The 23,822-nt window shown below is 43.4% G+C and overlaps 1 protein-coding gene across 1 annotated transcript in view; it reads left to right on the plus strand.

The window, feature by feature from the left end:
• Positions 1-23,822, plus strand: part of LOC136832951 (3-ketoacyl-CoA thiolase, mitochondrial-like) — a 137,866-nt gene that overhangs the window by 17,979 nt on the left and 96,065 nt on the right. The window contains exon 2 of the mRNA XM_067094605.1: positions 8,765-8,931. Within this exon, the coding sequence (XP_066950706.1) occupies positions 8,765-8,931 (167 nt within the window). The remainder of the gene's footprint in view (positions 1-8,764; positions 8,932-23,822) is intronic.

Genomic DNA, 23,822 nt, shown 5'->3' on the forward strand with positions numbered 1-23,822 from the left:
TGGACTCGGGACTCCCATGTGTGCCTAGAGTTTGTGGAAATTGTGGGGAAGGCCGGTCCTAGATCTGTTCTGCTGACCTCAAAGGATCATCGTCTTCCCCTCTATTGTTCGGCCAGCGCCAGATCTGCAAGCATGGACGCACGGTCTAATGCTTTAGATTGATTGAACAAAGACCTTTACGCCTTTCCCCATTCAAGATGGTAGAGAAGTCATAAGTTCAAATCATCAGAATGTAACGTGACGTAGTGGCCTTTCTGGCCAGCACAGGAATGGTTCCTGGACTTGCTGGAACTTCTCACGGATTTTCTTAGGCTGTTGCTGCAAAAGCCAGACTACTCCACAACCACATTTCAGTAAATCCCATCAAAGACTATTATTTCCTGGCTCTGACCGTGTTTTAGACTGTGTACAGATTGTATATGAACAAAGGATTTTGAAAGGCAAATTTGCAGATGCTGTTATCGTTGCAGATGACATTCCTTGAGCAAAGTTTATCAGGCCAAGTGGACAGTCTTCCATGACTAATGCAGGAGACACAACATCCATCTTCTAAAGGCATCTGTAGTGGAGCCAGGTGATTTCCTGCTCCATTTAAGTCTTCCAGAATCTGTCTACCTCAACCATTCGGGCTACTGAGCAAGTAGAGCTCTTTATTTAAACATAGGGGTATAGATCTCTCCTCAAATAAAGATCTATCTGATCTGTCTCTAATAAAGGTCTATCTGATCTCATCAAGTCATTGACACAACCAACAGAAAGTGATAAAGGCTGGTAGCCTGGCTGATGTAGTTTTAAACGCTGTCACCAGGTCACATTTTGAAGGTGGGTGGATATCTCTTTTGGGGACCTAACTAGGAAGACTGTTCCCTTGGGGATTATCTACTGCCAAGGGGTAAAGTGAGCTTCATGCTTTTGATAAAGATTGATTCTCTCAGGTAATGTAATTTGCTCTTTTAGTCCTGAGTTCTTAGCTAAAATGAGACCCCTTCCAGTCCCTGGCCTCGCTAATTCATTATTAAAAGTTTTAGATGTTCTAGGTCTGTAGGATTTAGAAAGAACTCTTTGCCCGTAAGGGCATTGAATTGATATTACCTAGATGCGGATAAGATCTTGAGTATTCAATCAACCTTTTGATGCTCAAATGGGATCCTTCTTGTCCCTCTTACAAAAATTTATGGTGAATTTTTATGAAGGATCTTATTCTAGAGGCTAACACTCACAGATTGAGAGGATGTGTTTAGTCCTTTAGTCAAGGTAAAAGTGCATGAAGTGCTTTATTAGCCGTTCCATAAAGTTTTAGGCATAATTTATCTATCACTTCTATTAGAAACAACAATTTTGGAAATGCAAATTGTTGTTGCATCTCATTATTTGAAATGAAATTGAAACTGTTTTATGAAAATTGCAACCTTTGGTCCTATTTTGGTTGCTGGTGTGGTGTTGCAGGATTGTAAGCTAAACTTCTTGTCATTCTAGTATACCAATCATTCACCTTGATGTTGCATCAAATTGTAGAAGTCTCTAGGATACAATATTTCGATTTATGCTTACCAGTTTTATCTAAAAATGGTTGGGTAATGGGTGCTTTTAACTTTTGCAATATCGACTGTGTTTTTATTCTCAGTTTTGTTTTATGGTACTTTGCCCAGTTTTCATCTGGCAGCTTGCATAAAGTTTTTGTGTGCAATTGACACTTCTGTAGAATAGCAAAGAATAACCATGGCTGATGTAGTTAGGCGAGTCCTGAAATAGCCTATACCAAATGCGCTATGCTAAAGAGCCATCCAGAGGCATCACTTTTGAGCAGCTAATCAACAGGTAAGGAACCAGCACATTTTACCATTAAAAACAATAGTACTTCTATTTCTTTTTTTTTTTACCTTCAATTTTAACAAATTAGGATAGTAATCCATGCACACCTCTCCATTTTGGATTCAGCTATGTAATTTTTTAAAGTAGCTTTCTAACTATGACATTTTTTATAATAAAATGAAGTTTTATAAATCTACCAAATAATTTTAATCAAAGCCCTTCCCTCCTTTAGTCACATTTGCTATTAGCCAAAACAAAAGTAGTTTTCTACCATGAATTTCAAATTCTAGCCATGTTAACCCTTACAACAAAAATGGACGTATCATTGTAAACTAAATTGTCTGTTTTGCCAAATATGTACATATAATCACTCCGACTACAAAAATTTCAACCTTTGGTCAACTTGACTCAATTTAAAATGGTCGAAAATGCAATTGTTAGCTAAAACTCGTACATTCTAGTAATATTCAATCATTTACCTTCATTTTGCAACAAATTGAAAGTCTCTGTACAATATTTCGATTATGGTGAATTTGAAAATTTTTCATACGTCGTAGCAGTAGCTCCGTTGAAAATTTCAGAAATTCTTTCTTCATTTTGTCGTAATTTTTGCACTGTTTTATATTAGCAATTACGTAAAGTTTTATATATGAAAATGTGCAATTTCATATAAGATACAACAAAATACAACCCCATGGTTGTAGCTTTTTTATCAGTTTGGAAATATTTTCATATAAATCATGATAATGCCAAAATTTCAATCTTGGTCAATTTTGACTCAACCATTGAAATGGTAAAATGCAAATTGTAAGCTAAAACTCTTACATTCTAGTAATATTCAATCATGTACCTTCATTTGCAATAAATTGGAAGTCTCTAATAATATTTCGATTTATGATGAATTTTGAAAACTTTTTTCCATACGTCCGTGCCAGAAATTCTTAAATCACGTTATGTAATGTTTGCACCGTTTTATATTAGTCGTTACATAAAGTTTTATATATGGAAATGTGTGCAATTTTATAGAATACAACAGAAAATAACTCATGGTTGTAGCTTGTATCCAGTTTTGAAATATTTTCTTATAAATCACGATAACTGCCAAAATTTCAACCTTGGTCCATCTTTAACTTGACCAAAATGGTAAAAACGCAATTATAAGCTAAAACTCTTACATTCCAAAATATCTAATCATGTTCCTTCTTCAAGTCTCAATATTTGATTTATGGTGAATTTAAAAAAACCTTTGTTCGGGCTGGCAATTCTTTCACGACGCTGTCGGAACGTCTGTTCTCTGAAATGCGCAATTTCATGTTCAGAAAATAATTTATGGATTACTTTTTGATTTAACTTAAAACAATTTTCAACTTTAACTCGACCGTCTGAAACGCAAATTGTAAGCTAAAATTTGGCATTCTAGTAATATTCAATCATTTACCTTTTATTTTGCAATAAAATGGAAGTCTCTCAATATTATTTTGATTTATGGTGAATTTTTAAAAATAATTCTTTCCAGAAATTCTTTCACAGCGTTGTCGTAATGTTGCACCATTTTTTATATTAGTCATTACATAAACTTTTATGTATGAAAATGTGCGCAATTTCATGTAGAATACAACAGAAAATAACTCATGGTTGTAGCTTTTATCAGTTTGATATTTTTCCATATAAATTACGATAAATAGAAAAATTCACCTTAGTCAAATTTAACTCAACGCGAAATGGTCGAAAACTGCAATTATGAAGCTAAAACACTTACAGTCTAGTAATATTCAATCAGTGCTTCATTTTCAACAAAGCGAAAAGTCTTAGCATAAGTATTTGATTTATAGTGAATTTTGAAAAAATTTTTTACGTCCATGCGTAGAGTTCATGCATCATGTTGTGATAATATTTTCTCTGTGTTGCTTTGATCTTTACAATTGTTATACTAAAATCATTTGCAATTTAGTGATAATACAAAGAAAAAATAATCCGTAAACTTTAACTGCTTTTGCTCACAGCGATTTGTATAAAATTATGTATGAAGAAATTTTTTTGTGCTGTCATATATTTCAATGACCTATATGATAATGATATTTTTTCATTTTGATGGTTTGCATACTAAACTGCAAGCAACCAAAAGGAGCCAAAGTGAACTCTTAATCTTAAAACTAAGGGTGACATGATTTTATGAAACAACTTCCCTTCAGCGCTTGCTCCCGTAACGCCGCGGCATACGAGACGTTTTTGTAAATAGAGGCCTCAAGCATTTGGTTAGTAACTAGAAACTAGCTATGTAATTATTTAATTATATATAAAACTTTATTTTATTATAAAATGTCATATTTCATTGCTACCATCACTTGTATAGGTTACAGGGTCCCGCCCACTTTTGGAACTGATAGGTACAACTCGGCAAAGAGGATCAGTTTGTTTACTGCCGGCTCCCGATTAACATTGGTAGTCTTGTTCAGTCGCTGCTTCATCTTTTTTGGATTTTGTTCTGCATTTTTGGTGAAGTATTCTCTCACTTTTTCGTGGTGGCTTCTTTTGTATTAGTAATATCGTTAGTTAACTTTATTTCGAAAGATAGGCAAATATGTCGGACTCCAGCTCTTCCAGCATTCGTTATTGCATTGAGGGATGTAAAACTAGACTTACTAAGGTGGCTATGATTCGCACACTGGGTGTGTCAAGTGTAGGGGGCAGGATTGTAGTAGAGAGCTTACATGTCTGGAGTGTCAGGATTGGGAAGATAGTAAATTGAAGACCTTGAAATCCTGGGCCTGGACATATTAGACCCAAGATAGGAAAGGAAGGCTGGCCCATGTGGCTAAAAAGTAGAGTACTTAGTCAGGAGATTCCTTCTTTACTCTAATGTGGTAGAAAACAGGTCTGTTTCTTCACCTTTGATCCATGCTATGTCTCCCATCCTTAGCCCTCCTACACCTTTACCAGGTTCCTGTGCTTCCGATCCCAACTCTGTTGCCAGTCTTGAAGCAAAATTTGATAAATTTGAATTCTTGGCCAAAACTGTTTTGGAGTTAGGTTCCTCTTTCAGGGATTTTGTGTTGAAAACAGTGCCAGGTGTTGGTGTTGCACCTAGTGAGAGTGTTGTGAGTGTTGAGGGGTTGGCTACCTGTCCCGCTGGTGCTCCTAGGTGAAGGTCACTGTCCGGCTCCCCTGCACCAGGGAGAAGACATACCAGAGGTCCAAGGGAGGCCAGTGGGTTTGCCCACGGGCAGTCACCCCCTCTTTCGAGCCTGTTGCATGGTCCCAGGCTACGACGAGTGCCATTGGAAAGGCGTCTCATTCAGTGCTTCTTGTCTGTTGTCGGATATGGAAGACACTTTGCTGGACATGAGGTATCAGTGGCGTCGATCTTCCGTCTCTTGGCCTTTGAAGAGGCACTCCGATGTGGCAGACAGCTCCCCTCCTCTGTCAAGAGATGAGGAGGCTAGTGTTAGTCCTCAGCCCTCCTGCAGTTTCACCATTCCGCCTGCCACCGCTGCCTCTGCTCGTCATCAACCTTCTTAGGATAGTCTGGAACCTCTTTCAAGTCATGAGCACCCTACTGTATTTTGGTCTCAAAGCGACATGATACTTCGAGTAAGCGCCCGTCACCATCTGCTAAGCGTTTAAATTGGCCAACCTTAGAGTTTGCCCAGTCTGGGGGTGTGCTTAATATGTATTTAGCCTGTCCTGTAAGGGTTAAAGTAGACTACTTAGTACATGTCTTTTGGAGTCACTCCAAGGGGATGATATTTGCATTCCAACTATGATGTATTCAGAACAGAAACTTGTAGGAGACTTAGAGGATCAGGGTGTGGTTAGATTTGAAAGAATGAAGACGATGATCAATGGAGCTTTTTTTCCACTTGCAAGTTAACTATTACAGTATGTTCAATTCTACCTGCTTACCTAATGTAGTAAAAACAGCATGGTTACATTTTAAGGTTAAGCATTATATCCCAAGACTGAGGGGGTTTTTTATATAAAGAATATGATCATATGTTAGGTCTTGCGGGCAAAAGATACAAGGCAAACCTGCTGCATGTGTCAGTGTAGTGAACAGAGCATGGTATATGTATCATCATCATCATCATCATCCAGGTGCCATATCCCACAGGATCGCCAAATCGCGGGCTTGCCACTCCTCTCTATTTCCGGCTCTCTGTGGTAACTGAGCTGCAGACATTCTTCCTCCAGTCATTCTCACCAACCCATCCATATATTTTGTCTAGGTCTTCCCTCTCGGCCTCCTTTCATTGGTTGCAGTGAGAGAGATGTTTCTAGTTCTTGTCTTCTCTCACTATGTGGCCCATAAAGAAGCCAAAATGTATACATTATGGAGATAATCATCCATCCCTCTTCTAAAATTATGATGGGCATCATGGGAAGAAAATAGACATTAGGAGTAAAAATCATCGCATTTGATGAGTGGTCAAAGCACAACCGTGCCATTGCTCAGAGTCATGAGTGTCATTTTAGAGTTTATGTCTTGGTATCTTTTGAGATCTCACACTAGCTCTACAATCAGAAACAGGTAATAGGGACTTATTGGTCCCGAGGCACATGTATAGCGAGAAAGTTGTTATAGATTTTTAGGTTTGAACTTGCACCTGGCTGGCTTGTGGCACAATAGGAGCTCTGAAAGGACTTTCTTTTTCATATTTGAATTGTGGTAAGCATGGAAGAAGACTTTCTTTTGTGGAAGACAACCTTGAACTTTGTCTTTCTTGCCATTCTGCCTTTTCAGTAAGTAATCAATGGCAGGTTGATTTCTTCGTTTCTCAGGTGGATTCTGGTGGTTCCTATATGCCCATGCCAGGTATATCCAGACCTGCTAGCTTTATGTGAGGTCCTGAGAGATGTTTCTCTTTGGTTGACCAATGGATTCAGTTGCTCATGGTTGGGTGTCTTTGGGTGTAAGAGTTTTGGCACTTTACACTAGGAGGATATCCAGTGTCTCCTCCGTCAAGAGGGGTTCCCTCTTCTGTCTGCATAGGAATTTTCAAAATACTGTCATTTCCTGAAGGGTTGTCTACAAGGGAAGGATCATCTCCAAATTCTGTTGTTGGAGACAAGGTATCTTTATGGTCAGAGGTACTCATCAGCAGGTAGTGGTGTTTTCTCGCCCAGCGTTGCTGTAAGAAACTTCTTTTTGACCTTACCTGATCACCCTTAGACTAAGGTTGGATTCCAGAAATGGATCTCCCAATTTAAAGGGGGAAATTTTGTTCTCAGAAGCTCATAAACAGTCTCTCTTGGGGATTCAGACCCCAGAGATGTGGGGCTTTTGTCCTTGGGAGTTTGGTGTGCTGTTTGTTCAGGATTGTCCCAGTTTCATCAAAACTCTGAACTGTCTGTCACGAAAGTTCGAGTCCTTTTCAGCCACCTCCCTACTAGACTTTCATTATTGACATGTAATACTACTCTGTCTGTTTTGGGTGTTAAATGATATCTGAAGAAATCCCGACATTTCTGTCTTGAATGTCACTGTTTCTTCAGTTAGTGCTAAAAGAGCTAAGGAAGTGGTGTTCAAGAACACTAGGTCTTTCTAGCTCTGTGAATCGATCAGTGTTAAGGGCAAGTATGCAACCTGGATGAGAGCTCATAATGGTAGGGGCAGCGCCTCATCCTTTGCACTCAGTAGGAACCTGTAGGATCATCAGGTATTTTGTGCAGAGGTTGATTGTATTTGACCACCTGCACATTTATTATACTGCTGAACAATGCCCACTGGCCTTGAACACACTTTCCTTGGACAGTTGGTGGTTGCTTATGGGTTGGGTAGCTAGCTCAGCTCCCTTTCAGGACAGATGGGACTCTAGACGATAATGAAAGTCCATTAAGGAGGTGGCTGAAAAGGACTCGAACTTTCTTGACCGACAGTTGAGAGTTTTGATGAAATTGGGACAATCCTGGAAAGGGAGAGGTTAGGAGTGACTCCTCCTCCTCCTCCTCCTCCTCCCTCCCTCCTCCCCTCCTCCTCCTCCTCCTCCTCCTCCTCCTCCTCTCCCTCCTCCTCCTCCTCCTCCTCCTCCTCCTCCTCCTCCCTCCTCCTCCCTCCTCCTCCTCCTCCTCCCTCCTCCCCTCCTCCTCCTCCTCCCTCCCTCCTCCTCCTCCTCCCTCCTCCTCCTCCTCCTCCTCCCTCCTCCTCCTCCTCCCTCCCATTGCAATCTTATGCAGGCTGGATGGATGAGAGTAAGATTAGCTATTCACCTGAGCATCAGTCTTTGTGTTGGTTGCAAATGGATGCAAATTCCCCTCCTCTCTTGGTAAGGGTGAGAGAAGGATAGACAATATATAAGGCCCTCATTGACTTAGGCCTGCCTTATTGTCTCCAACTTTTTCTTCTCTCAAGGTTCTTACAGCCTGACTTAAATAATTGCATCATAAACCCATGACTTAATGGTTCAGAAGTCTGGCAGCTGCAATATCCCATATGGGTGGCAAGCTAGAGGTGCGGAGTCAGCCTTCCTCTGCTCCTGAGTGGACCAGGAAAGTGACATTCCCAGACTGGGCGAACCTCCCAGTCAGTTCAGAGAGCACCCAGATTTCCTCTCTCCAATGGATAGGTCTGCTAATGTAAAAAACAAAGGTTTGTATTTGTGTAAGGACAAATAGCAAATTTTGAAAGTAATTTGTATTTTTCCTAACATACAAGCCTGAAGTTCTTGACATGAATGGCCCACCTCAGCCACCCCTCTAATCTGCCCTGTGGGCTGGAAGGCAAAGTGGAGTGCAGACCATGAGGTGGGTGGGGCTTCCCCCTACCTGCTGGTAGTTTAATTACCTTGTCAGTAATTTTGAATGGATGATCCAACTTGTTTGCAGGCTTATCCTAATGTAAAGAACTTCAGGCTATATGTTAAGAATTTGCTATTCTGCAATGAAAGTTTTAGATACTGTACTGTATATTAATATCAGACATTTTAGTTACTGTATAAAGTATTGTTCTTTGTAGGTATTTTTGTGGTTGGAGCAAAACGCACTCCGTTTGGCACATTTGGTGGTAAATTGGCTAACCGCACACCAACTGATTTGCAAGAAGTAGCTGCTAAAGCAGCTCTTTCAGCTGCCAATGTTAACCCAGAACTTGTTGATTCGGTTATTATTGGTAATGTGATTGGGGTGAGTAGATACATTTGTATTTTTATTACTTAAACCTCAGTTCAAATATGATAATACGTAATTTGAAGAACTTTATATTCGAGATGGAATTCCGTATAGGAATCTGGTGCTCAGATTGGTGCATGTGTGAAATTTAAACCTAGATAAATGATGCAATACTTAGTCATCTTTTCATATAAGTAACTTACCAAGTAATTACATAGCTATAGTTTCCACTCGCATGGCAGCTTAAATTTAAAAAATCTCTTTAGCGCTTTTATTGTTTTTGTGTAGGTGACTAGTCCCACCCACTATTGAGGAACAATAGGAACAAATAAAGCAGAAGAGCTCTCTTCGTTTCTGCCGGCTTTCGACGTAACATCGAATGTTTGCAGCAGCTATTTTTTATTTATTTCATTGGTATTTTGGGCCAATCCTTCAGGATTCAGTGAAGTATTCTCGCAATTGTGTAGCCTTCAAGCTTGTTATTTTTATATAAGTAACTTACCAGGTAACTACATAGCTATTACGTTTCATTTATTGACAGCTTAAATTTGAAAATTCGCAGTAGCGTTCCAATATTTTGGTGTAGGTAACTCACCCCGCCAACTTTCGGGGAAGGATAGGTAAAACACTACTAACGAGCCCAATTCGTTTCTGCTGGTTGACAGCTTAACTTGGTTGTTAACTTCAGTTTTCTTTTGAAGTGTAATTCGCTGGATGATTTTCATCATTATTTGGTGAAATATTCCGTGTCTCGGTAGCGATTGCGCTAATTGCATTAGCTTATTTAGCTTGGACTTTATTTTTCAGGGTATGTCTGACTCTAGTTCTGCTAGTAGTAGGTTTTGCAGCAAAGGCTGTCATACCAGACTAACTTCTATCAATTATGACTCATACCGTATGTTGTCAATGCAGAGGACCAACTTGCTCTTCAGTCTTGACTTGTGACGAATGCAAAGAATGGGATCGGGAAATGGAAGACTTTAACTAGTTACTTAAATAAACTTGAGAGTAACAGACGTAGGAGAGCAGCGGCTAAGACTGAAGCTAAATTCAGTTAGTCAGGGTTCTCCTGTTTTGCCCCTGCCCAACTCCTATATCTACATTTCCCCATCACCAGTCCTCTAACCTTACTGTGACTCCCATTATCCCAACTTCCAACCTTCTGAACCCAATGCCATCGCCAGTGTGGAAGCCAGAAATGGACCAGAAAATTGGTCTCATAGTGAACACTGTAGCTCAAGTAGGGGCTTCAGTGAGGGCCTTTTGGATAAGATTGGAGTACCAGTGGCGTTGGTGCAAGTGTTGTGGCAGTGGAGGAGGTGGCTACTTGTCACTGATGCTCCTGGATGAAGGTCCCTGTCACAACTCCCTAAACCTGGGAGGGAGGCAAACTGTAAGTCCCTGGGAGGTCAGTGGGTTTGCCCCCTCAACCGTGCCTGTTGTTCGGGGATTACCAGGACTACAGCGGACAGCTACTGGAAAGGCATCCGCATTGGAGTTCATGCACTTTCGCCAGTGATGTGGATTTGGGATCCGACGAATCCAAGTGCAAAGCGAGTCAGAAGCGGAGCTGGCGCTTTCCGGGACATTGAAAAGGCCGATATCCTCAGCTGAGTCCGAATTTCCGATCCCGTGCAAGCGGAACAGAGATCGGGATCCGAGTTCCAAACCTTCATGTAGTTTTTGGGATGATCCATCTAACGTGTCGCCCGTGGTGTCTGTGTCAGAGCCTCAGTTTCTGTTGCCCAAGCGGATCCTTAAGAAACACGGAGATCGCACTTTTGGATCCAAGGGATCCAAGCATCAAAGGGGATCCAGTTTAGTGGGATCTGGTGGATCCAGGTACCTAGTGGGATAGGAAGGAAGGCTCCAAATATTCAGTGGGATCTGAGGGATCGAGGCATCCATCGGGATCTGAGGATCCAGTTGTCCAGTGAGATCCTGAGGATCCATTAGGTCCAGTGGGATCCGAGGACGGTCATCAAGGGATCTATAGGATCCAAGTGTTTAATCGGATCAAGGGATCCAAAGACACAGTGGGATCTAGAGGATCTGATGCACCGTTAGACCAGTTCAACAAGTAGTTCGGTAGCAGTTGTCGATGCCCCATCACTTCCATTCCGGAGCGTAAGTGACGGGCATCTGGCACCATTCTACTGTTCATCTGGTTCAAGATCCGCTTTCGAAACTGGGATTAAACAGCGCTAGACAGTATTATGGATCTTTTACATGAACCATCAGTGACTCATGAGCCTGAGGATTTGACTCTCTCACCCATTTTGTCTGCAGAAGAGACGAGGAACAGGATCAGCCTGCTTCAGCCTATGCTTCCTTTGAAATACTTCTTGTTTTGCTTCCCGACTTCTCTTTTCTCCAGCGATTCCCCTTTCGCCGGGTTTCTTCTTTATGATGAGACAGCCTCACAAAAGCCTCTAGGCTGCCTAAGATGGTGCTATCGGGCCATTGAAGAAAGCTGTCAAGCATTGAGGAGCTGGTTGACAGAAGAGGAAAACGGGAAAGCAGTATTCTGCACTTCTCCTCCTCGCTTATCCAAGAGGAGATACATATCCTATGTGACTGGGGAAGTGCCATTGTTGGGAATTACTGCCACCTCCCAAGGGGATTTCTCCAGTTTAATTGACTCGTCATGGAGATCTGCCTTCTCCTCTTCCAAGATCTTGTTTATGACTTCTGAACTCGAGCATTTGACTAAGGACATCTTTAAGGTCTTCGAGATCTTAAGTTTTCTTGACTGGACCGTCGGCGCCTTAGTGAAGAAAATAGAAGATTGCGCCTCTCTCCAAGCTAACTTCACTACAGACTGGCTGGGAGTGCTCTCATGCGCGAATAAAGTGATCAGGGATGGATCCCAGGAACTGGCAGCCTTGTTCATGGTGGTAGTAGCAAGGCGAGAGGCAGTGTTGTTCATTCTGCCCACTCCCACAGAGATCCGCACTCCTTTTGCCCTTTAAATCAACAGGAACTTTTTCCCAGCTCTACAGCAGAACATACTCCTTGTGGAGCTGCAAAGAAATCCACACAAGACTTGCTGGGCCAGTCCACAAGCGTCCTAAGGAGTCTGGATGTTCTGCATCTTCGCATCGTTTGTGCCTAGAACAGTTTCTCTACAGCAAACATTTCGAGGAGAGGTAGAGGTAGATTCCAGCCCGTTCTCAGCGTATTCTAGGTCCGTTCAGCCAATCAAGAAGTCAGCAAGCAGCTTCCTCTTGTAGTGAGGATACTATCCTCCTGTACCCAGTAGGCCAACCAACATCTTTGGAGCAAGTGGAAGGACAGAGATGCAAAACCTTGGAGTTTTAAAGGATACTCCATCCCATTCAGGAGAAATCTCCCATAGTGTCCTCTCTCCTATCAACTTGATTTGAGGACTTTAGGACTCAGAGAGGTATTTGGCCTATCACAGGAAGTTTCGTCTCTCCCTCGCCAGAGAGCCATAGAAAATAGTCGTGTCAACACTCCTGGGTTCTACAACTGCCTATTCATCGTCCCAAAATCATGAGAGGTTGGGAGCCTGTCCTGGACGTCAGCGCCCTGGAATTTCTATATTCAGACTCTTAAATTCAAAATGGAAACGACCCACTCAGTTCTGTCTTCCATCCATCAAAATGTTGGATGGCAAACCATATACATGCAGGATGCACATTTCGCGTTCAGTTCACCGGAGGCCAGGAAATATCTACAGTTTTTGTTCCAGGACAAGCGCTATGCTTTGGACTTTCGACAGCCCCTCAAGTTTTTATCTCTTGGGGATCAACATCTGCCTCTATTTAGACGATTGGCTCTTATGCACTCCCCTCGGAATCAAGTTGCAGGGAGGGCAAAGAAGACTCTTGCTTTAGCCAAGGTGGGCCCTGCATTGGATAAACCTAGACAAGTCCCAATTAGTTCCAAGTCAATCAATTCTTTATTTGGGAATGAAGATCAACTCTCGGGATTTTCGGCTTTTCTGTCAGACAAGAGAATAAAAGCCTGCATTTGGACAGTTCAGAAATTCCTCTCTCTCCCACCATGATCGGCCAACGAATGGATGAGTTTACTGGGAACTCTCTCATCCATAGAAAGTTCGATTTCCTTAGGAGACTTACACGAGAGTACTATAATTCTTTCCAAAGTCAGTTGGCAGAGGAAGTTTCTCCCGGACTCCGTATGTTTTCCCAATTTTAGATCAAAGAGGACCTTTGATGGTGGCTGGTAACAGGAAGATTTGCAGAAGGGAAATCACCTCTGAACTCCCAACCTCATTATACTCAGATGCACCGGATCTGGGTTGGGAGACTCCTAGAAAAACAAGCGCCGAGACATGGTCACACCGAGAGAGAACTTCCATACCAACGTGAAGGCGCTGATGGCAATACACTTAACTCTTCAACACTTCTTGACAGCAACTTACAAATCAGGTCATAGTCCACTTGGACAATATGTCAGCTCTGGCTTATACAGGCAGTCCCCGATTAACGGTGGGCTCGGTTAACAGCGATCCGGTTTTATGGGGCTTGTCAAGTGATGAAAATCAGCAATTTTCGGCGCCGAAAATCGCTGATTTCCGCTTATCGGCGCCGATAATTTGGGTATTGGCACTGATACACACTAACAGAGTGCGATAACCGAAAATCAGCGCTTTGGCATTGATAACCCCAAAATTGCTGAAAAAGCGCTGAAATCGCCAATTTTCGTTAGCCGATTTTCGGTTATCATCACACTCAGAAACGGAACCCACCGATAACCGGGACTGCCTGTATAAAGAATCAGGGCGGGGACACACTCCTTCTCACTATCTTCGCCACCAAAGATCTTATCTAAGGGAAATCAAACCAAGATTGTTACCCGCTTTATACAGGGCAAACTCAATGTTATAGCAGACGAATTGAGTCGTTGCAAACGGAATGGACGCTGAATCCGCAGGTATGCACCGATTCTTTGGAAACGGTGGAGAAAGCTGTCGATAGGTCTATTTGCAACGTTGAGGAATCACCGGCTCCCTTTGTATTGCTCCCCAGCCCCGGACCCTCTCGTATGGGCAATGGATGCGATGCTCCAGGACTGGTCGAACCTGGATGTATATGCCTTCCCACCATTCAGTGTGCAGTGTGGTGAGAGACGTAATCAACAAATTCCCTTCCATGACAACGTGTCGATGACCCTGGTAGCTCCCTTCTGGCCACAGAAAGAGCGGTTTCCAGATCTCCTCAATCTCCTAGTAGACTTTCCAAGATTGCTTCCACAGTGACGATATCTACTCAAGCAACTGCACTTTCACCAGTTCCATCTAGGTCTATCCACTCTCACTCTGACAGACTTCAGACTATCAGGAAACTTGTCAAAGCAAAAGGCTTTTCGAGATCAGCTGCGGAAGCAATTGCCAGATGTAGACGTCAGTCTTTCTCCAATGTGTACCAGAATAAATGAATAAATTGATACTATTCTGCAACTGGTGCAGAAGACACAAGGTATCATCCTCTTCTACCTCTGTAACGCAAATAGCAGACTACTTGCTATTTTTAAGGTCTTCACGAGGATTGGCTACGTCCATGATCAAAGGCTACAGAGCAATGCTCAACTTCGTTTTCAGACATAGAGGTCTGGATCTATCTACTGATAAAGACATCAGTGACCTTATCAAGTCACTAGATCTGTGAAGCAAGAGAAGTCAGGTTCCATATCCTGGAACCTAGATGTTGTTTTAAAATGGCTCTCAGGTCTGCCGTTGGAACCTCTTCGACCCACATCCCTCAGGGATCTTACAAGAAAAACACTATTTCTAGTTACTCTAGCTATTGCCAAGAGAGTTAGTGAGTTACAGGCCCTGATTCAAGAAGGTAGGATTCTCACAGGGAGATGCAGTCTGTTGCTTTACTTTGGGGTTCCTAGTGAAGAATGAAATGCCGTCCTTTCCCTGGCCCCATTCATTCACAATCAAAGGCTTAACGGACACTCTAGGTCCTATGGACCAAGAGAGAGCTCTTTGTCCAGTAAGAGCACTTGAGTATTATTTAGAAAGAACAAAGAATATCAGAGGCACGTCCCCTAACCTCTGGTGTTCAGTTAAGGATCCAACACGTCCTTTGTCCTAGAAAGCATTGGCGTTCTTCGTGAGAGACGTGATTTCTGAGTCGTACATTAAGATTCAAGAAAAAGACTTGCCAATTTGCAAGGTTAAAGCCCACGAAATTAGGGCAGTAGCGACTTTGATTTCCTTCAAGAGGAATTTATTTCTATCTTCTATTTTACAATCCACTTTCTGGAGGTGCAAATCAGTATTTGCAAATTTTTTTCTACATGACATTGAAACTGTTTACGAGAACTGCAGTACCCTTGGCCCATTATCCGTGGCTGGCATGGTATTGGGGGGAGAAGGGTAGGGGATACCCTTACACTCCTCTATCTACTCACCTTGAGTTAAGTTGTTGAGTTTCGGGAAGTTGAGAGGTACTGAGTACCTGGAGCACCCATCATTCGCTGTGTCGTGTTATGAATGGGTTATAGTATCTGATCGGTTTTATGGTGTATGTGTAACTTGTGTTTTATGGTTTTAGTTGTTACTGCGCCCAGGGCAAGGGCTTTTGTGTTTTGTGTACTTTGGCAGCCATCAGAGTACTCCTCGGCTGCAAAGCCCCACTAATGTAGAGGTGCCTTTGGCTTCACTGCCACGCCACTACGGTCGAGATGAGCTGCATCAGAGGCAGTATTTTCCTGCTGGAGCTCTCTCGCCAGGTAGGTTACAACTAACATTCTCAGTGTTAACTGCTTACTATTTTAAAATTCATCTCCATTCATGAGTGTTTTTTGAAGTAGTTCATGAGTGTTTTTTGAAGTAGTACATGCCCATGCATCTCACCTGTCAGTGTGGGATTCAGCTATGTAGTTACTTGGTAAGTTACTTATATAAAAATGACATTTTTATAATAAAATAGTCTTACATATACTTACCAAGTAACTACATGATGATAGCCCTCCCTCCTCCCCTCTCATGGGCATAGGGCATAAATGAATTGGGCTCGTTAGTAGTGTTGTACCTATCCTTCCCCGAAAGTGGCAGGGCGAGTTACCTACACCAGAATATTGGAACTAGTTAAAGTCTTCCTTTTCCCGTGATCCCATTCTTTGCATTCGTCACAAGTCAAGACTGAAGAGCAAGTTTGTCCTCTACATTGGCAACAATGCTGCAGAACCTACTATTTTACTAGCAGAACTAGAGTCAGACATATCCTGAAAAACAAAAGTCCAAGCTAAATAAGCTAATGCAATTAGCGCAGTTGCTACCAAGACACGGAATACTTCACCAAATAACAATGAAAATCATCTGGCGAATTATACCAAGTCAAAAGAAACCTGAAGTTAACAACCAAGTTAAGCTGTCAACCAGCAGAAACGAATTGTACCCATCCTTCCCTGAAAGTGGGCGGGGCGAGTTACCTACACCAAAGTATTGGAACGCTACCGCAAATTTTCAAATTTAAGCTGCCAATAAATGAAATGTAATAACTGTGTGGTTACTTGATAAGTATATATAAAACTTTATTTTATTATAAAAATGTCATTTTTAGCTTAAGTTGTTTATAACCTGTTTTTTGTGGGGTATCATGTCGGACTCAAGTTCCTCCAACAATAGGTATTGTTGGGAGGGTTGTAAGACCAGGTTGACAAAATCTTCTTATGATTCTGGTACAATTTGTACAAACTGTAGGGGATAAATATGAACGAAAGAGCGAACGTGATGAGTGTAAACACTGGGATGATAAGCAATGGAAGGTGTTGAAATATCCCATCTAGATAAGCTTGATTAGGATAGGAAGAGGAAGGCGGCCTCTAGAGCCGAAAGTAGGGCACGTAGCCTAGAGCCATCACCTAGACCTAGTGTTTTAGGTGATTTTTCCATTCCTCCTTACCCTGTTCCAGCCTTGTCTCCCATCCCCAGTCCCTCTACCATTGTACCACCGACTCCAGTGCCTAGCTCCCATGCTTACGATCCTGATCCCATTGGCAGTCTTGAGTGCATTACGGGCTGCTCCAGGAGCAAGAGCCCGTGCCAGCACAAGGCTGGCTTAATCTTAAACAACAAGTCTTGAGTGCAGGTTCGATCGCAAGATTGATCTAGTGGTGAATGCAGTGGCCTAATTAAGGGTGTCCCTAAGGGTCCTTATGGACAAAATTTTCAGTGAAAATCCTAAAAGTGATGGTGTCTTGCAAGTGGAGGAGGCAACTGCTCATCCCTCTGGTTCTCCTAGACAAAGGTCCCTGTCATAGTCCCCTGACCTTGGGAGAAGACATAATGGAGGTCCAAAGGAGGCTGGTGGGGCTTGCCCACAGGTAGTCACACCCTCAGTTGAGCCTGTCACACGTCCAGGCTTCGACAGACAGCCGTTGGAAAGGCGTCTCAGTTAGTGTGCATCAATTGTCTTCCGACTCGGAGAATTCCAGTCCTGGCAAGAGAGCGCCAATGGCATTTTCCCGGCGAATCTCAACCTTTGAAGAGAGGTTCGGATGACGTGCTCAGCTCTTCGCCACTGCCTCGTATGTGGTTTTAGGAACCACCTCACAGCCCTCAGCCTTCCTGCAGTGCTTGGCACAATCCAGAGTATTTTTCGCCCGAACGTTCAGTCACAGAGTGCCAGTATTTGGCTCCCAAGCACCTGAGGGTCAAGAAATGCTCTTCATCTTCATCCAGGGCCCCATTGTCTCGCTAGGACCCATCTTCTCCCAAGCGCCAAGTGCCATTCCAAGTTTCCAAGCGCAAGGCGCTAGCTCTCAAGTGTTTGGCGCCAGTTGACAAGCACCCGGAGCCCTCTCTGCCAGCTTCAAGTGCTTCTGTGCCCGTGGTAGGAGACCCATCCTTGGTGCCCATCAAGCAGCAGTTGGACGACATTCTGAGTTTACTCTAAAAAGCTCCTGTTGTGAACAAACCATTTAAGGACTTGTCTTTGTCCCCAGTTTCTTCTGTTGAAGAGGATTTAGTGCAAGAACCTGCTCCTTCAGCTTACGCATCTCTTCTGAGATATTTCCTGGCGACTTTAACATTGTACTTCGAGCCAGCTGCCCCAGTCTCGCCTGCTTAGACTTTCCAGGTGAGAAACCAAGAGGTCGGTGATTGGCTTTCAGTGAAGAGAGAGCAGGGTAAGGCCACCTTCGCATTTCTGCCTTTAAGGTTGACAGCCAGGAGATACCTGTTGTACGCTACTGGAGAAGCTCCGTCTTTGGGAGGTGCTGCTTCCTCCCAGGGAGACTTTTCGGGCCTCATTGACTCGGCACGCCATTCAACCTTCTTGTCGGCAAAAGTAATGTTTGTGTCCACGGAACTGGATCACCTCGTTAAGAATATTTTTATTTAAAGATTTTAGGCGTTCAGTTTTCTCAATTGGACAGTTGGAGCCCTTGCCAAGATTGAGGACTGCACAGAATTGACAGACTTCGCTGCAGACTGGTTTGGCGTACTGTGGGTTCTCAAGAAGAGAAAGTTGTGGTGCTCCTTCACTACTAGAGGAGAAACTTCTATACAGAAGTCAACCTTGCTATACTCTCCTTGTACCACCTTTATCTTTTTCCCCAGTCCACGGTCAAGGAGATAGCTACAGACCTCCAGAAAAAGTCGACACAGGACCTGTTGGCACAGTCTTCTAAGCGCCCTAAAGAGCCTTTATCATTTGGCACTAAGTCTATTTCACCACTTCAGTAATGGCCTTTCGTGGGAGTAGACAGAGTTTTCCTCCCAAGCCCCGCTCCAAGATGCATTTTTCGGCCAGGTTGATCAAGAGGACTTCTACCAGACCTTCATTCAAGAAATGAAACGTCAGTCGTTTGTGCACCATTAGGAGCCAGACTTCTTTTTTGAGAGAGGTGGAGTGTCGGAGGAGTGGAACCTTGGATAATCAAGATCTTGAAGGAGGGCTACTCAGTACCATTCAAGGAGTATCCTCCGCTAGTCTCCACACCAATCGCATTGACGGCCTACTCAAAAGGATCTGAGAGGTATGTGGCCCTTTCAGAGGAAGTGTCATCCCTCCTCCGAAAGAGAGCCATAGAGTAGGTAGAGGATTGCTCCACGACAGGCTTTTACAGCTGTCTTTCTGTAGTCCCCAAGTCGTCAGGGGGTTGGAGACTTGTCCTTGATGTCAGCGCTCTGAACTTCGTCGTTTAGAAGACAAAGTTCAAAATGGAGACGAACCAGTTGGTACTATAGTCCATTAACCTGGGCGATTGGATGATTACTCTCGATATGCAGGACGCATACTCCCATGTCCCTGTTCATCCAGACACCAGGAAGTATCTCAAGTTCGTCTTCGAGGACAGAGTCACTCAATATCGGCCCTGTGCTTGGGCCTCTCTTCAGCTCCTCAAGCTTTTGCGAGAGTGCTCAGCTCCTTTCGTGAAGTGGCTCTATCTTCTCGGCATCAACACCGTCAAAGGAGAAGTGCATGAAGGACCTACAGAAGACCCTTCTCCTCGCCCAAGAGCTAGGAATACTGATCAATCTGCAGAAGTCGCAGCCAACTCTGACTCAGGAGATTCCCTATTGAGGGATGAGGATCAACTCTCTTAGTTTTCGGGCTTTTCTATCCCCCAAGAGAATTGACTCCTGTCTACAGACGGTCTACTCTCCCATCTTGTTTGGCCAGTCGGTGGATGAGTCTTTTTGGAACTCTCGTCTACATCGAACAGTTTGTCAAGTTAGGTGGACTCCATATAAGAGTCCTGCAGTTCTTCCTAAAAGCAAACTGGAACAGGAAAATGCAACCAGTCTCATTTGTGTTCCCCATAACAATGGGGATCAAGTTGGACCTGCGATGGTGGACATCCAAAGGATGACTTTCCGAGGGAAAGTCTCTGCGCCCTGTGAGCCCCGACCTAGACTTTTATTCAAACGCCTCAGATCTAGGTTGGGGAGCCCTGCTGGGGAACATGGTCTCTGGAACACTGGAACCTGCACATCAATATAAAAGAATTGATAGCCATTCATTTAGGCCTCATAACCTTTTCGGACATGATTACTGACAAAACAGTAGTGGTACATTTGGACAACACCACTGCTCTTTCCTACATCAGGAAACCAAGGCGGGACTCACTCCTCCTCCCTCTGCGAAGCAGCAAAGGACCTCCTTATTTGGGTGGACCAGAATCGAGTGAAACTAGTCGCTCATTTCATTCAAGGGAAGGTGAATGCGTTGGCGGACGAACTGAGTTGTCGCAAACAGGTTCTCCCCACAGAGTGGACCTTGGACCCCATGATCTGGAACGACCTTTGGAAACTGTGGGGCAAACCATCCTTGGACTTGTTCGCCACATCAGTGAATCATTGCCTTCCTCTCTTTTGTTCTCTGGTATGGACCCTCTGGCATGGGCGACAAATGCCATGCTGCAGAATTGGTCAGATTTAGACCTCTATGCATTCTTTCTATTCAGCATGGTCAGGGAAATACTCAAGAATTTCAATCTCATCACAGTGTGACTATGACCTTGTTAGCTCCGTTTTGGCCTCTCAAAGAGTGGTTCCCGGACCTCTTGAGACTCTTAGTGGACTTCCCATGACTTCTTCCTCAAAGTCCACATCTGCTCAAACAACCCCACTTCTGGAGGTTTCACCAGGGACTATCCACTTTACTCTGACAGGCTTCAGACTATCTGGAGACTTGTCAGAGCGAAGGGCTTTTCAAGATTAGCCGCATAAGCTATTTCAATGTGTAGACATCAGTGCTCATGCAGCTGTTTCAATGTGTGGACATCAGTCCTCTTGCCAAGTCTACCAATCTAAGTGGGCCGTCTTCCGAAGATGGCGTAGCAGACATAACATCTCATATTGTAAAACATATGTAACTCAGATAGCAGACTTCCTTCTCTATCTGAGGACCACCAAGGGACCCCCTTCTTCCACCATTAAAGAGTATAGATCCACGCTGAGTTCAGTTTTTAAACATAAAGACCTAGATCTTTCCTCTAACCAGGATCTTAGCGATTTGATTAAATCTTTCGACAGTTCAAAGCAGACGAAAGTAGATTCCGTATCTTGGAATCTTGATGTAGTTCTCAAGTGGTAAAAGACTCCCCCCCCCTCTTTCGAGCCCCTCTGTTCCATGTCTCTCAAGAACCCGACTCAGAAGACTATTCCTTATTACCAAGGCACATTTTCGGATCCAAGAGGACATCCTGCCTACCTCAAAGGTGAACGCACACGACATTAGAGCTGTCGCCACCTCATTTGCTTTCAGGCATAATATGTGTCTCTATTCAATTCTACAGTCTACTTACTGGTAGTGTAAGTCCATATTCGTGTCACACTATTTAAGAGAAACTGTGTTTGAAAACTGTAGTATCCTGGGACCTTTGTCAGTGGCTGGCATGGTATTGGGGGAAGAAGTGTAGGAAGTATTCCTTTTATCCTTGATCTCTTCGCCTTTACATGGGTGTCGAGTCATTGGGAAGCCTGAGGGTACTTTGTACCTAGAGTGCCCACCAGTTTTTAGTGGATGGATGATGGTTTTTTTATTTCAGTGTAGGTAACAGCGTTATCTGGTTATTGTTTTTACATGTTTTTATTTAACTGGACTTCTGCGTCTGTCTGTCTGTCCGTCCTCAAATCTTGTAACTCAATTTTCGACCTGTTCCCTTCTTTCAGTGGACTTGAAATTTTGCATGGTTACTCATTCCCAGTGGCATTACAACCGTACATGATCAGCAGTTCAGCAGCGACCTCTAGTGACCCTACAGTGACCTCTCCCAGTATCTCAGGATTTGTGTAAAACTTCGGATTTTTCGCAACTTCTTTGACTCGGTAGGGTCTATCTTCTATATAACCCCTCCCCCTTCCCTCTTCCATCCCCTTCCCCCTTCCCTTTTCCATCTCCCTCCCCCAGCACACGATCAAGTGTTATTTTAGCTGTCCTCTCCCTCCCCTGCCCACTTCTCTCCCCTTCCCTCTTTCATCCCCTTCCCCCACCCATCCCCCCAAGCACACGATCAAGTGTTAATTTAGCTGTGTTCTCCCCTCCCCTTCCCTCTTCCATCCCCCTCCCCTTCCCTCTTCCATCCCCCTTCCCCTCCTCCCCTCCCTTTCCCTTCCAGTGCATATGATCAAGTGTTAATTTAGCAGTGCCTCCCCTCCCCTTCCATCCCCTCCCTCCACCTTCCAAAGTACACGATTAAGTGTTAATTTAGCTGTGTCCTCCCCTTCCCGCTTCCCTCCCCTTCCCCTTCTGGAGCACACGATCAAGTGTTAATTTAGCTCTGTCCTCCCCTCCCTTCCACCTTCCCTACTTCTCCCTCCCCTCCCCATTCTCCTACCCTACCTCCCCTCCCCTCCCCATTCTCCCTTCCTTCTCATATCCTCCTCCTCCCCTCCCAGCACATTACGATCAAGTGTTAATTTAGCTGTCCTCCTCCCCTTCCTTCTTCCATCCTCCACTTCCACCTCCACCCTTCCCCACCCCCTCCCACTTCCTCTTCCCCCTCCCCTTCCTCCTCCACCCATCCCCTACCTCATCCACCCATCCCCTACCTCCTCCACCCCTCCCCTACCTCCTCCCTCCTCCTCCCATTTCCCCTCATTTCTCTTCCCTCCCCTCCCCTTCCCATCCCCCTCCCTTCCCTCCTCCTTTACCCCTTCCTTCCCCTCACCTTTCTACTCCCCCTACCCCTTCCCTCCCCTCCTACCCCCTTCCCTCACCTCCCTGTAAACGGATATCAGTTTCTATTAACTACAATCACAAATCAGCCATTTACAATTTCTGTCAAAACAGAAAAGCATAAAATAAACAAAATCTAAAAAAATTTTCTTTAACATGCTTTTATTAAAATGCACTAAAAAGTAAAAAACAGTATTGTGAGACACACCAGGATTTTCTTACAGTTAATCATGTCTACAAAAATAAAAGTGTGGTCCCCAAACACTGAGGGAAATGCTACAAGAAATAGAAAAATCTATTTCTTTTCTGGTAGCATTTCCTTCCTTGTTTGGATGGTTAATCGTAAGAAAATCCTTGTGTGTCTCAAAATATTATTTTTTACTTTTCAGTGCATTTTAATAAAAGCATGTTTAGAAATTTGTTTATATTTTTTTATTTGGTACTGTGCCCAGGGCAAGGGCACCTGCTTTTTATGCTTTGCAAGCCATCAGAATTTTCCTTCGCTCCAAAGCTCCCACTTAAAAGTGGAGGCGCCTCGCAACTATTCTGCCACGTCACTACAGGTCAAGATGACCACTGACCAGAGGCAGTAATTACCTGCAGTAGCTCTCTTACCAGGTAAGGAAACAACAAGCATTGCATCAATGCTAGCAGATTGTGTATTTCAAATTTATTTTCATGACTGAATGTTTTGGAGTACAATATGTCCATGTATCCCACCTCCTATCAGTATGGGATTCAGCTATGCAATTAGGCTACTTGGTAAGTTACTTTTATGAAAATGTTATTTTCTTTATAAAATTAAATTTCATATATAAGTACAAAGTACTTACAGGCTGGAGCCCTCCCTCCTCCTCTCTCTTGGACATAAGGGCACAAACAAAGTGAGCTCTTCTGCTTGGTTATTCCTGTTGTTCCCCGATAGTGGGCAAGGCTAGTCACCTACACAAAAACAATAGAAGCGTTACCGCAATTTTTAAAATTTAAGCTGCCGCATGAGTGGAAATGATAGTTATGTAATTACTTGGTAAGTATATATGAAACTTTATTTTATCATGAAAATGAAATTTTCAGTGTTTACTGTTGGGTATCCTGTTTTACCATTTTGTTAAGTTTTACATTTCAGATACAGTAATTGATGCACCCTTTAAACCACTTGCAATGTCTTCTCTGTGATTATAGGAGTTGGATCCATTGAATTTGGGTTAATTTTTCAAGTTTTAAGTGATGCATTTGTAGAATGAACTAACCTTTGCCTGTATTGTAAAGATGTTC

Source organism: Macrobrachium rosenbergii, chromosome 51, assembly GCF_040412425.1.
Source record: "Macrobrachium rosenbergii isolate ZJJX-2024 chromosome 51, ASM4041242v1, whole genome shotgun sequence".
Classification (NCBI taxonomy): domain Eukaryota; kingdom Metazoa; phylum Arthropoda; class Malacostraca; order Decapoda; family Palaemonidae; genus Macrobrachium; species Macrobrachium rosenbergii.